Genomic DNA, 14,939 nt, shown 5'->3' with positions numbered 1-14,939 from the left:
CAGGAGAGCCATCTCCTGCCCTGCAGCAGGAGAGCCATCTTCCTCCTGTGGGTTCCATCTTCTAAAACAGGATTATGACAGGTGGAGAAGAACATTACCAGCCTGTGAAAGCTTCCTTATGCTTTATTAATATATTATTCTGTCACATGTGTGTGAATATTAGTTCTGTGTAGAGCTTATAGGATTGTGTATAAATATTTTCCTAGAGCAATTGAGTAACTGCTCTCTGTTTTTAAAGCCTGGAGAAAATGCAGAAAGATTCGAGTGGAGGAAAGGAATCTATTCTCCCTGCTATGCTTCATAAGCCTTGTGTTCCTGCTGTGTCTCGTACTGACCACATCTGGCACTATGATGAAGAATATCTTCCAGATGCTTCTAAACCTGCCTCTGCCAACACCCCTGAACAGGCAGATGGCGGTGCCAGCAATGGATTTATAGCAGTTAACTTGAGCTCCTGCAAGCAGGAGGTTGATTCCAAAGAATGGGTGATTGTGGACAAGGAGCAGGACCTTCGGGATTTCAGGACAAATGAGGCTTTAGGCCATAAAACAACTGGAAGCCCTTCTGATGAAGAGCCTGAAGTACTTCAAGTCCTGGAGGAATCACCTCAAGATGAGAAGCTTCTACTGGGTCCTTGGGCAGAAAGTGATCATTTAAAGAAAGAAACCTCAGGTGTGGTCTTAGTACTTTCTGGGGAGTGCCCTGCCACTGCTGCTTCAGAACAGTACACAGATAGGCTAGAACTACAGGCTGGAGCTGCCAGTCAGTTTATTACAGTGACGCCCACAAGTCCGATGGAAGCGCAAGCAGAAGGACCCCTCACAGCGGTAAGAGATTTGTTGCTATTCTTTTTCTCTATTATCCACTCAAGGTGCTGTTTAAAAAGAACTAATAGTTGATCAACTAAGATAGTTCAGCAGATGCCTAAGTTTGGCAGAAGGGGGGTGGGTAGGGAGTGATGTTGGGACTAAATTCTATACTCAGTCATCCATTTTGAAAATTATCAAAACAAGTGAGTCCTATCAGGATGGACTCAACACATGAAGTGTCATTATAACCTAATTTTAGAACATTTATAATTAGACCACAAGAGCTATCTATCTATGCATTTAGATATGACTTTAAAAATTTGTCATCCTAGAGATTTTTAATTTCTACATTATAAATCTGGTGAGGAAGGTAAATGTGGTTTCTACTTTATAGCATACACTTGCCTAGGCTTGATTCTCTTTGTTCTGTTGCCTTTTTTTTTTTTTTTTTTTGTAATCTCCACAGAGAAATTTGTCATATTTTACATTACTCTTAAACAGTTTTCCAGCTTTAATGTCTGTCCATTGTTCTAAAATACAGAGTTCTGGCCTCTCTTCCAGAGCTTCTGCTTCAGTAGGCCTGGGCTAGAGTGAACCCAGGGGTCTGCATTTTAACAAGTAGCTGAAAATAGTTGTGACTAAGGTCTTCTGCAAAGGAACATTTTGAAGAAACTCCTCTTTACTCTCAGTTTGGGGATTCAGCTGGAGACACCTTCACCCTTTATTATCAGTGAGCAGTGATGCCCCTATGATGGTGAGCAACAGGAGCCCTGGAAAAGCCGAATATGTTGGCAGTAAGGAAACTGTGTACACAGGTCTTTGGCTCCAGCCTGAGGACAGGTACATCTGTCCTTCCATAAGCAGGAGTCCCAGATTTCCTTAAATTTCATAATCATTTAGCAGCCCTCTCTTCCAACTCACCAGAAACAACATTGTTGTTTTTTATTAGCTGAAATGTTTTTTATTAGAACACAATTCCAAATGCAGGTGTAAAACAATGAGAGAAAATAACAAAATTTGGTTTTCTGTACAGCTCTGTAGGAATTCACCTGCACTTCAACATAGGAAAATAAATGCCTGCTTCGTTCTTCATTAGAGTTACTTTGTCTTTCCTTCTTTTCCAGGACTGCTTTGTACAGTTATACAGGTTCACTGAATGAAGTGGCCTAGCCAAGGGAGCAAGTAGGGGCTGAAATCTAGCCCAGACTGTGCATCTTTGTGCATGTCTGTTTCCTCTTTGAGGAGGATCCTTTTACAAATTATACACAGTAACCTATGGACTAGAGGCAAACCCAGCCACCTTCCTCCCTCCCCCTTATCCCTTTTCCTCCCAAATTCCTCTTTACTGTTTCATTCCCTCTTTCCATCTCCCCACATTCAGTTTCTTCTTTTCGTCACCTGTTTCATGCTGTGCACTCACTGCCGCTCAGGCATTTTTCTGCTGCATTCTGGTGTGCTTCCTCTCAAAGAGGCCTTCTAACGTCTTGATTCCACTTGTAGTTTTTGCCTTGTTGGCATGGTTCTCATACACGACCTGCAACATTTTCTCTGTCAAATTCTTGAAAGACTTGGCATTCATATATTTGATATTATATGTTTGACTTCATTTTCAGGTATCTTTAAATAAAAATATTTTTCTTAACTGAAGTTCTCTAAAGAAATGTCAGCTGTATCACTTGTATATTTGTGTCTAAGGTAATAAACTTACTATTTCCTTCACTTAGGGGGGATTAGGTGAAAAACATATTTATCTTGATTCTCTTCTTGAGCTTAAATTCAGAGTTTACTTTTGCAAAGCAGATGTTATTATTTTCCTAATTTACTACAGACACATTAAATAGGGAGTATTGCCAATTAGCGTCTCTACATCTCTAGCAACTCTGATTATATGTTCTAGCTTGGATAACACGCTAAAACGTATTACTGGGCTATCTGAATATTTTAAATTTTCTGATAGGAAACACTTTGTTTAGTCTGTATCTTTTTCACTCAAGCTTGTTTCTCTTTTATGATGACATGAAAAAAAAAACATGACTGATGTTTTAAAATATGTAGGAACCGGGCAGCCCCGGTGGCGCAGCGGTTTAGCGCCACCTGCAGCTCTGGGTGTGATCCTGGAGACCCGGGGTCAAGTCCCATGTCGGGCTTCCTGCATGGAGCCGCTTCTCCCTCTGCCTGTGTCTCTGCCTCTCTCTCGCTCTCTCTGAATAAATAAATATTTTTAAAAAAATATGTAGGAACCATAAAAATGGACAAAGCAAAATTTAACTATATTACAGGCATAGTTGGCATAGTAAATTAACCGATGAGAACTTCAGCAGCCTCTTTGTTTCTTAGTGCAGATTAATAAGCATTAGTTAGGACTTCCCTTACCCAAATACATGAAACCATTAATTATCAAATAGCGTCTGTCAAATTTTTAGATGATAGATTTTGAAAGATGGATACATTTTTTAAATTTGAAAGAAATTGGTTTGGGGCTGTGTTGGCAATTAAAATTTTTTCCTTGGGTAAAGAGTGTTGAAATTGGCCCACTGTCAGTCATTTCTAAAACAATGCTAAACAACATGGATTTACAGGGGGTAAATTAGACCATCCTTTGGCTTATAAGAGAAAAATAGTGAATTGTTTTGATTAGAAAATGGAGAGACAAAATTAAGCTAGCATAAATGAACAAGGGTCAAGAAGAAAAACAAAAGAAAATGAACTGTTTCCAAAAGAAGTCTGACTCCTGGTCCAGAGTGGCAGGAACTGTGGAAAGAATGTGACCAGTTTCATATGTGACATTGAGTAATCACTGTTGGTAGACAGAAGGTTAGATTTGAAAAGTAATGTAGAATTGGAAGAGTTCTTTGAAATACTGAGTATCAAGGCAGATTATACCACATGATCTCTTGGTTCTAGATGGTCATTTAGAAAGCTAGTACTTGGGCTAGTACTTGGGCCCAAGTACTTGGGCTTAGTGAGTTAAGCATCTGCCTTCAGCTCAGGTTGTAATCCCCAGGTCCTGGGATTGAGTGCCACATTGGGCTCCCTAATTGACAGGAACCCTGCTTCTCCTTGTCCTTCTACCTACCACTCCCTCTGCTTGTGCATGCTCTCTCTCTCTCTCTCTCTCTCTGTTAAGTAAATAAATAAAATCTTAAAATAGAAAGCAAGTGCTTCATTTTAATATTACCTTTGGAAGTAATATAAATGTGAAATAATACCTCTACTATGTTACCTGTTGCTGTGTAACAGATTACCCCAAATTTAGCAGCTTTAAACAACACAGTTATTTCACACTGTTTTTGAGGGTTAATTGTGTAGGAGTGGTTCAATCTGATGGTTTTGCCTCAGGGTCTCTCATGAGGTTGCTGTCAAGCTGTCACCTAAGGTTAAAATCATTGTAAGGTTCAACCAAAATGGGAAGATCCACTTCCAGGCGCACCCAATGGCTGTTGGCAGGCCTCAGTTCCTCAGTTGCTGTTAGCCAGAGACTTTGGTTCCTTACCACATGGGTCTCTCCATTCTTGACATGGCAGCTGGCTTTCCCATTAAATCAGGAGAGAAAGAGACCGAGACATGGGAGAGGTTGGGGTCGTAGAGCGAACAGGCCTCCACCATGATAGAAGCCATAGTTTCTTTTATAACCTAATCTCAGAAGGGGCATACCATCACTTCTGTTGTATTCTGTTGGTCACTCAGACCAAACGTGCTACAATGTGGGTGGGAATATAAAATGAATACTAGGGGGCCGAGGTCATTGGGGACCATCATAGAGACTGGCTACCATATTATCTTATATTTATATTTCATAGAATACTTTCCTATTTGATTCTAACAACAACTCTATGGAGCAAACAGAGAGAATATTATCCTTTTTTGCACTGATGACATCAAGCCGTAGGACAGTGAAATAATCTGTTCTGTTCCTTGCACCAGGGGATTATCAACATTCTGAAGGAATTTTCTCACTGACTTGTTTCTTGGACATTGAGAAGAAGAAGGGGGTGTACAATAATGTACATAGTGGGAGCAGGACAAAATGAAAAGGAGTTATGTAAATTTTTTGTGATCTGTCTGATAGCTTCTATTAAGAGGATTCCTCTGACTGTATTTACAGGAGTACCAAAACGACTACTATAAAGTTCAGATCAGCAATGATTGCATTCCTTAATTCTGATCTTTCTATTCCTTCAGTTCTATTGTCTCCTAAATTCCAGGCTTTATGCTATACCCCAAGGATAAACAGTTGGCACCAAAGGCCTACGTCTAACAGTTACCTTAAACAGCATGAACTGATTCTAGTGGAACCATGGACACAAATGTGAGGACACAGATAGCCTGCCTAGGACTGGGGAGTGTGATATTGGGTGTTTTTGTTTTATTTTATTTTCTGAGCTTTTCTTTTATTTTCTATTTTTTTAACCATGAAAACTGAAATGTTTAAAACTACTTTCATAATTGGGGAGGAAATAAAAATTAAAAATCTTTTTCTGGGAAGATTAAGGTTCATTTTAAAAGTAAGAGGACTCTGAAGCATGTTAGTTCGGTGGAGAGAGATGCAGGGGTGTCAGGCAGAGAATACAGTAGTATATGCAGGGGTGTAGAGCCTGGAAGCACCAGACTTCAGAGTATTTAAATATGCGATCTAGAATCTAAGTGCCTTTTCCTACAAGAAACTGATAAGACTGGGGGAGGGGAGTAACATGCTGTTTGGGAGCTGAGTGGGAGAGAATGGGTGGGGGCAGCAGCCAGTGAGGGCACTTTGGCATTAATCCAAGCAAATACGGTGAAGGGTTGAACTGTGAAAATTGCAGTGAGAACTTGAGAGACATTTTAGTGGTACAGCTTATTTGAAATAGTAGTTTCATGTGGCTTTCTCAGTAAAATGTGTTCCACTGAGTGTTTAGAGTCCTTGTATAAACTAGAGGGACTCTATGGAAGCTCATGGAGTTACTCAGAGCCTCCATTGAAAAAAGGAATGATTCATGTAATGTTTTAATGGTATATACTTTAATCATGTGAAAAGATAAAGACTTTCAGGAATAATTGCCACCTGTTAACTTGAAATGGATTTTGCAGCAGAAATCTGCATTGATCTTCAGGTACCTTGACTAGGGAGTGGCCGTATGTCTTCCGTCTGACCATGGTTACCTATTTTTGATCTGGAAAATTTGGTCATTATAATTATAGGAAAGTTTTGTTTGTATGTGATTATATCTCTGAAATTACATATGATAGTATAATTCAGTCTGTGAAGAGAAAAGACCAGAAATTTTATGGACTGATTTGGGAAGTCATGAAAGCCCATTTGTGAAGTTATTATTCAATATTGAATATTATATTATTCAAATAATAGACTGGACTATACCACTTGGGAGAGGCTTCCTGGAAAGGACCCAAGTATCCAGTGATAATGATTCAATCATGTATTCAAAAATTGTCAAGCATTCACTGTGTGTCAAGTACTGCATTAGACATCAAAGAATTCAAAGCCCAGTTAGTCTCCTCACTGCTTTCAAGGGTCTTCAGGCTAGCAGGCTAGTAAAGGGAAACAATTTAAGTGTTATACATGCTATGATAGAAATCTGTAGGTTATGCAAGTTGGGAATAGTTGAACTAGATTTAAACTGGCAAGTGTCTTCCAATATTGCATGAAGAGTCTTGAAAATTGACCATGACATCCTGTAGTCATGTGTGTGGTGTGTAATTACAGGCCAGCCAAAAATATTTTTATTTCAGTCTGTTTTTTCTTTTCTTTTTTTTTTTAATTTTTATTTATTTATGATAGTCACACAGAGAGAGAGAGAGAGAGAGGCAGAGACATAGGCAGACGGAGAAGCAGGCTCCATGCACCAGGAGCCCAATGTGGGATTCGATCCCGGATCTCCAGGATCGCGCCCTGGGCCAAAGGCAGGCACCAAACTGCTGCACCACCCAGGGATCCCTCAGTCTGTTTTTTCTATGACTTCTAATCTTTGGGTGTGAGCTGTGCCTTGCTTATGATTTTTAGTATCCCCACAAAATCCTTATAGGTTCAAATCCTACAAAATGCACTGTAACTATTAATGATGAATGTCTCTCGGAGGAGTGGGAAAACATGGGAAGGGAAAAGGCAGCTTCTCCTTTTTGTTGACTTAGGTCTTGAGGCTTCCAGTTTTCAGTTTTCTCCACCCGTGTGGCATATTGCTGCCTGCTCCATTCCTCCTCCCACTAGCCCCTGTATCTGTAAGCCAAGTCACAGTATAGCAACATCTTCAACCATAGTAACCAGCATAAATGTGGTCAGAGTAAACAATCGGGGTAAAGAGAGAGGGGGACATTCTTTTAGTATGCAGGGCCTCTTATTACTCAGATGTTATCACTGCTCTGCACTCTCTAAAAATAAAAATGTGATAGATACATGGTTCAGTAATAGTGTTTTATTCATAATTTTCAACACTTGTATAAAGTATCACGTAAAGATGTTTTAAACAAAAGAAGTCTTTGGGGAATTTGAATGGCCCAAAGAAATGTGAATCCTTAAAATTTAAGTTTTTTAATAGACCAGGAATGTGTTCATGTAACTCTGTTATTCTTGGCTATAGTAGGAACCAATAGATTATTCTGCCTATATCTCATAAATAATTTGTCAAAAAACCAAAATGAGATCTAGATATTTCATGTATTACATACCTTTTATTTGGAAGAGAGGCTGTTTTTATTAATAACATTACAATCCTTGAGTGAGATAAAAGTTAATGGGTAATTATGTATAAGCTAAATGTAAATCATTGTCAGTTTGCAGTTTATTGTCTCTTGCTCTCTGGCCTGTTGTAAACATTGGGTGATTATAAATAACGAAGCTGCTTTATGTGAACTAAAAAGTGATGAGGCTGATATTAGTCAAACTGAGTAGCAGTCGTTAGTAAAACTAATATGAAAGAAATGGAAAATATCGCAGTCATTTCCTAGTTCTGTAAAAAGGTATTTACGTTATACAGTTAGAGAACAGAAGGAGTGAACTCATGCCTTAATGAAATGTTTGTGAATTATAGAAACTAAGGATAGAAAAGATGCATCTGGCTTACTGGAAGATCATTGATTTAATCTGTTTGTAAAGTGTCCCAAGTATGGAAATTACTTTTGTGGCTTGTAGTCTAAGGTTAAGAAAGTTCTTTTCAGCTATAATTAGAATTAGTCTTCCTTTTTCTATATTTAGCTATTGATCTTTGGCTTTTTTCCTTTTATCTCGTCAGACAATAGTTATGCAGACTCTTTTCCAGACTTCATTTGAGTGTAATGCATGTCAATAGGCTGTGCTGTGCTATGCATGACTTTCAAAATCCTTAAGATCTTTCTCCAACTTTTTTTTGACCATGTTTTTTCCTCATTTGTGAAATTTGTATAAATAATAGCACCCAATTAAAATATAGGGCAGATATGAAATGGAATTAATAAAAATGATTTTAGGAATATTTTATTTTATTTTATTTTATTTTATTTTATTTTTATTTATTTATTTTTTTTATGATAGTCACACAGAGAGAGAGAGAGAGAGGCAGAGACACAGGCAGAGGGAGAAGCAGGCTCCATGCACCGGGAGCCTGATGTGGGATTCGATCCCCCGTCTCCAGGATCGCGCCCTGGGCCAAAAGCAGGCGCTAAACCGCTGCGCCACCCAGGGATCCCTTAGGAATATTTTAGAAATTTAAAGTACTGTACAAATATTATATGAGAGTATTTTATGCACTTTATTGTAATTGCTCAGAATCTTTTTCAGGAAAATAGATTATCCTGTGTGGAGGTTTCTGTATCTTTTCTGTGCACAAGATTGTCACCCCTTTTGTCAGATCACATACACACATCCTTTTATATTCTGAATCTAAGATGAGTTAAGCTCAGAAGGGCATGGATTCCCTTATTCCAATCTCAGAAGAGCAGTGGACTATTATTTTTGTAAACAGTGCTGAGTTTATTTTGGCTGATGTTTTTGGAATTACATATAATAATGAAGTGACTGTTGGTTTATTTTGAATGTAGATAGAGTCATGTCTCTTGTTCTTTGGCATTTTTATAACTTCTTACCTGATTTTCTTACCACCATCATTCTCAGGTCTTAAAAATTATATTTTGAATAGTAAGTAACTGTACATTTTAGGTTTTAATATGATTTTTAATGTATACTAGAAAATTGCTGTCTGAATATATTTTAGAATAATGAAAGAGATAACAAATATAAGGGAACTTCCTGAAGGGCAACAGCACCTCTAGAACTCACTCTCTTTTCCTAGAAGTCTGGGCTTTATTTTAAGACTTCACATCTGAATCCAAAAAGCCTGTCTTTATTCAACTAACCTAAAGGTCCTCAGGATACTGGTTCCATTCAAGAGCTATTTCAGGACATTAGTTTGGTGTTTTCTCCTGGGATGGGCTTAGGACAAGCTTTACATGTTCTTAAACCTAATTGTATTCCTGACACACAGAGAAACAGAGCCAGACAATTTCTCTGACTCTGGAACAACATTGATTACTTAATGTCTTTGGACTAAAGTGGGGTCTAAGTAGAATCTCCCATGAACAGTTCTAAATTCATTTTGCTTTGAATTCAGACCAATTTCCATAGTTTTCCTAGAACTAAATTAGCTTCATTAAGTAATTAACTACTTTGATTTTTCAGAAAAGCTTTTTTCGTGTCAGTTTATGTGGTTGATATTTTCTGCCTCGTTAAGTGTCTTTTTTTTTCCTTACATGTTACTTTTAACAAATGTGAAAATGTGGAGTCTTAAGAAAGGGCATTCTTACTAGACATTGAATCTCATTTACATAGAATTGAAATGACCTCAGTGGAAGGATGGTAGAATTTAATTTATCATAGGTTTGACCTTAAAAAAATTAAAGAAGGTAATGAAACATTAGGAAACATCTTTGTATGTCTTTGCTTATAGAAAGATAAAATATTCCTAACATTGTTTGATTTATAGGCGTTATAGGAAAAGAATGTAAATCTAGAGCTTTTAAATGTACAATAATTTGCCAGTCATTTTTTTCTTCTAATCCTGTATCTGGCTTCTGGCAGAAAATAGCTGGCACACTCAAGGGAACTTAGAGAGAATTTACTGAAAAGAATTGTTTACAGATGTGTGGGTAGAGTTAAGAGAACTAACAGGACCATCAGTGGAGGGAGCCATTTCTATCTTGAAGAGGAGGGAGCGAAAGCTGGGAGAAGGGCCATGCGATAGCAGCAGTGGCCAGAAGTGGTAGCATGTAGCCACCACCAAAGCTGCCATCCCTTGGGCAGGAAGTAGAGAGAATTACTACTTAGAGCGCCTGAGTGGCATGGTCGCTTGAACATCCAACTCTTGATTTTGGCTCAGGTCATGATCTCAGGGTCATGGAATCGAGCCCCATGTCTGCTTGTTCTTCTCCCTCTGCTCTTCTCTCTCTCTTCTCTCTCTCTTTCTTTCTTTCATACATACATACATTAATCTTTTTAAAAATAATAATAATACCCAGACCTTTCTCTCCTCTGATTTTCTTTGTTGGAACTGCCCATTGGGCGAACCAGGCCAGAAAGCAGAAGGCAGGGGAGCCTGGATCATGCAGTCCATAGAGATCAGTCTTCCAGAGCACAAAGCAGTCTAAAGAAAAGGCAGCGATGAGCCCACAGGGAAACTGTTTTGTATAGCTCCTGAGTAGGAGAGCTTGAGTGTCATGTACTTTGATTCAGAATTATTCATTTGAAATATGAGTTGGGCAGACCTGGTCAACATCTGTGTTCCTCTTATAAATTAGAATTTGAAGTGAGAAATTTCAAACCACTCATCTTCATTATATTTCACATTATTGCATAATATTTTTTCTCCTGTCTCTCCAGATTACAATTCCTAGGCCTTCTGTGGCATCCACACAGTCAACTTCAGGAAGCTTTCACTATGGTCAGCAGCCAGAGAAGAAAGACCTTCAGCCCTTGGAACCCACAGTGGAACTTTACTCTCCAAAGGAGAACTTCTCTGGCCTAGTTGTAACAGAGGGCGAACCTCCTAGTGGAGGAAGCAGAACAGACTTGGGGCTTCAGATAGATCATATTGGTCATGACTTGTTACCCAATATTAGAGAGTGTAACAAATCTCAAGAGCTGGGACCAAAAGACCTTCCTGACCATAACAGACTGGCTATGAGAGAATTTGAGAGTCTCCCTAGGGAAACCGAAGAGAAAAGCAATCTTCTAGGGTTGGATAATGAAGATGAGAAGTTAAGCAAAGGGCAGCATTATATTGAGATCGCCTCCCTTCCAGGAGACTTGGTAACTGTGGAAAGGGATCACTCAGCTACTACTGAACCTCTTGATGTGACAAAGACACAGACTTTTAGTGTAGTGCCAAATCAAGACAAAAATCAGGAGATAATGAAGCTTCTGGCAGTCGGAACTTCAGAAATTTCTCCACGAGTCATTGACCCACACGTTGAAGGACAGATAGGTCAGGTGGCAGCAATGCAAAAAAGTAAGATATCTAAGGATGATGACATCAGGAGTGAAGACTTGCCAGGTCAGCAGGGAGACCTGTCTACTTTTTTGCACCAAGAGGGTAAGAGGGAGAAAATGGCCCCTAGAAATGGAGAATTATTTCATTGTGTTTCAGAGAGTGAACATTGTCCCCCATCCCGGAAGGATATGATTAGGTCATCCTTTGTAACTAGACACAGCCGAATCCCTGTTTTAGCACAAGAGATAGACTCAACTTTTGAGTCCTCCTCTCCAGTGTCTGCAAAAGAGAAGCTCCTCCAAAAGAAAGCTTATCAGCCAGACCTAGTCAGGCTTCTGGTGGAAAAAAGGCAACTCAAGTCTTTCCTTGGGGACCTCTCAAGTGCCTCTGATAAATTGCTAGAGGAGAGACTAGCCGCTGTTCCTGCTCCCTTTTCTGAGGAGGAAGTCTTTGCTCCCTTTTCAAGACTGGCTGTGGATTCACACCTGAGCAGATCAGCCGAAGACAGCTTTCTGTCACCCATCATTTCCCAGTCCAGAAAGAGCAAAATTCCACGGCCAGTTTCTTGGGTCAACACAGATCAAGTCAGCAGCGCAACTTCAACTCAGTTCTTGCCTCGGCCACCACCAGGAAAGCCACCCACGAGGCCTGGAGTAGAAGCCAGGTAATGTTCCGTGTTCTTACTATGTTAAGTGCACAGTGTTATTTCTTTGTCTGATTATATCAGTGGTTTCATTTATTTGTTGCCTGCTTCTCGTCTTGTTTCCTTCCTACCTTCCCCAAGCCTTATAGCCGTAGACAAGGTCATGCTGATCCAAATTTATTCTTAGCTCTCCCACCCTCTAGCAGTGTGACCCTTAGTTTCCTCATCTATAAAATAGGTCTTCTATTTGCCTCATGGTTTGGGGGAGGATAAAATAAGGTTGCATGCATGTAGAGCTTTGTGCAGGGCTTGGTTAGTACACAACATAGTTTACTTCTCTTTTAGTCCATTTTAACTGCTAGATACTCAGTAATTTTACAGCTTTTTCTAGTCAGAATCCCATTATAACAGGTATCACTATGATGTCAAATTCCAGTGAAAAAGGTTGTGTCTGTAAATTGATGAGTGGGCCCTGGTAACAGTGCTATTTATCTGATTATAATGAATTAAACAAACACAAAAACCCTATAGGCAGTTTCCCTAGGTCTCATGATACATAAATCCATACATAATAAAAAGTATTAGATTAATATTAACTATATGGCATACTTGTTTATTGAAGTATTCTCATATATAGTTGGCCACAGTGTGATTATATTTTAAAGGAGAGAGGAAAATCCTGGGCAGGGGGGTGGTGATAAACCAGTTAAGAGTGCTTTCCTTGTGGAGCAATTACTCATTCCACAGACTAGAATGGTCTAAACCTTTGGAGAAGAATGAAAAAAAGGATGGCCACTTAACAAAAACAAGGTGGAAATCAAAATACATGAAGACCATAGCCTGTTAGTACAACAGAAGGTCTCCACATGTTATGGATTCTGAAGTGTATTATTTTTTTTTAAGATTTTATTTATTCGTGAAGGACACAGAGAGAGGCATAGATGGGGGGGGGGGGGAAGCAGGCTCCTCTCAGGGAGCCCGATATGAGACTTGATCCCCGGACCCCAGGATCATGCGATGAGCCTATGGCAGATGCTCAACTGCTGAATCACCCAGGTGTCCCTGAAGTATATTAAAGTGAGATTCTGTCTGTATCATTACGCAGCAGAACTTGCTCCCCTTAGCTAAGGTAAATTTAGTTCTGAGTTGCTATAGGGTTTCAGGTTTAAGAGTGCCTAAGCATTGGATTTGAAGTGCCAGTGGAACTAGACTTCCACAGGAAGAATGACAATGAGTAAACAGCAGTCATTTGAGACATTTTGGAAAGGTGATTCCATGAACAGTAGCCACAGGTCCCCTCTTCCTTCTGCTTATCCTCTGTACTTAATAGAGGTAATGTATCTGTGGCAACTTGGGCTGCTTTGGACCACAGCAAACAAATCTTGATTATCACTTATTTTTTTTTTAAGATTTTATTTATTTATTCATGATAGAGAGAGAGAGAGAGAGGCAGAGACACAGGCAGAGGGAGAAGCAGGCTCCATGCAGGGAGCCTGACATGGGATTCGATCCCGGGTCTCCAGGATCGCGCCCTGGGCCAAAGGCAGGAGCTAAACCGCTGCGCCACCCAGGGATCCCGATTATCACTTATTACTTAGCACTTTACATGTCCCTTAAAAGTAACACTTGGTAACTAATCCAAGTTTGTGACATTGTGTCAAATATTACAGAGCTGACCAACCTGGATCTCATCTGGGAACTCAGGGGGAGTTCAGCTTTCCCACATAGGTCCTGGCACAGAAGGAGGATTTTATTTCATTCTTCAAAGTTTACTATAAGATCCACAAGGGTAGGCTTAACCAGAATGAGTTTCATCATGTCAGAATACATAGACGGTGAGAAAGGAAGAGGAGAGAATTCAGAGAAAAAAATAATTAGCTTGCTGCTGACCTGTGATGGTGTTGATGGCTATTTATGCCCCTATATCCTGCAGGTGCTAATACAACCTTGGAAGTTCTCCTACTTCCTTCTAGAAGAAGTGGTGTGTCAGCACTTTGAGGTTTAAATTCTTTAACTGAATGGATTTTAGGCCAAGGCAGATGTTTAGGGTAGAGAAGACACTGCTGTTCATATAAATATTCTCTAGATTTAGAATTCTAAGGTCCAATTCAATTGCCAGTAAGATGGGCAGTCAGCACCCAAACCCAGCTACCCTGAATCTTGGACTATTGTCAGGGACAGAAAGTGAGGCCCAGAGAAACCAGTGACTACTCTTTCCTTTTGCAAAGTGTTAAATGTGGTTGAAATATACTTTTTTTTGAGATTTAAAAAATTTATTTATTAGGGACACACACACAGAGAAAGAGAGACAGAGACAGGCAGAGGGAGAAGCAGGCTCCATGCAGGGAGCCTGACATGGGACTCGATCCCGGGTCTCCAGGATCACGCCCTGGGCTGAAGGTGGCGCTAAACCGCTAAGCTACCGGGGCTGCCCTGAAATATACTTTTATCTGTAGATCCTGCTGTTGGAGAGTACACTTTATGTTGAAGACTTATATTTTGTGGGGTTTAATGTTTGCATATACACATGCCAAATTTCTGTTGTGGGAGCCTTAAACAAAATGCTTTACTCTCTCTCTCATTTACCAACATGCTAGAGACATTTCATTAAGTTGATCCTAAAATTAGAAGAATAAATATGCCAGAGTGCCTGGCTGGCTTAGTCAGAAGAGTGTGTGACTCTTGATCTTTGGGTCGAGAGTTTGAGCCCCATGTTGGGTGTGCAGATTACTTAAATAAAAACGTAAAAAAAAAAAAAAAAGAAGAAAGAAGAAGAAGAAAGAAAAAAGAAGAAAGAAGAAAGAATAAGAAAGAAGAAGAAAAGAAGAAGAAGAAGGAGAAGAAGGAGAGCAAACATGGTTTAGGAGGAAAGGGACTAACAATATTTAAGTCCTGAATGGCAGACAGCCAACTAAATACTTTACTTGGGCCAGTGTTCTTGGCTGCTCAGTAATCATGGGAGGTAGATAGTATTCCCATTAAAAGCCGGGAGCGGTTACATGCACTGCTAGTGAGGATGTAATTTATGTAGCAACT

The 14,939-nt window shown here is 39.6% G+C and overlaps 1 protein-coding gene across 3 annotated transcripts in view; it reads left to right on the top strand.

Annotated features, from left to right (window-relative positions):
• The window catches only part of TTBK2 (tau tubulin kinase 2), a 181,525-nt gene that overhangs the window by 158,647 nt on the left and 7,939 nt on the right, over window positions 1-14,939 (top strand). For all 3 annotated transcript variants that reach the window (XM_072740624.1, XM_072740626.1, XM_072740625.1), the window contains 2 exons: window positions 239-827; window positions 10,651-11,924. In XM_072740624.1, the coding sequence (XP_072596725.1) occupies window positions 239-827; window positions 10,651-11,924 (1,863 nt within the window). The remainder of the gene's footprint in view (window positions 1-238; window positions 828-10,650; window positions 11,925-14,939) is intronic.

The sequence above is a fragment of the Vulpes vulpes genome, chromosome 15 (genome assembly GCF_048418805.1).
Source record: "Vulpes vulpes isolate BD-2025 chromosome 15, VulVul3, whole genome shotgun sequence".
Classification (NCBI taxonomy): domain Eukaryota; kingdom Metazoa; phylum Chordata; class Mammalia; order Carnivora; family Canidae; genus Vulpes; species Vulpes vulpes.
Note: the sequence above shows the minus strand (reverse complement) of the source record. Positions and strands in the feature narration are given on the sequence as shown.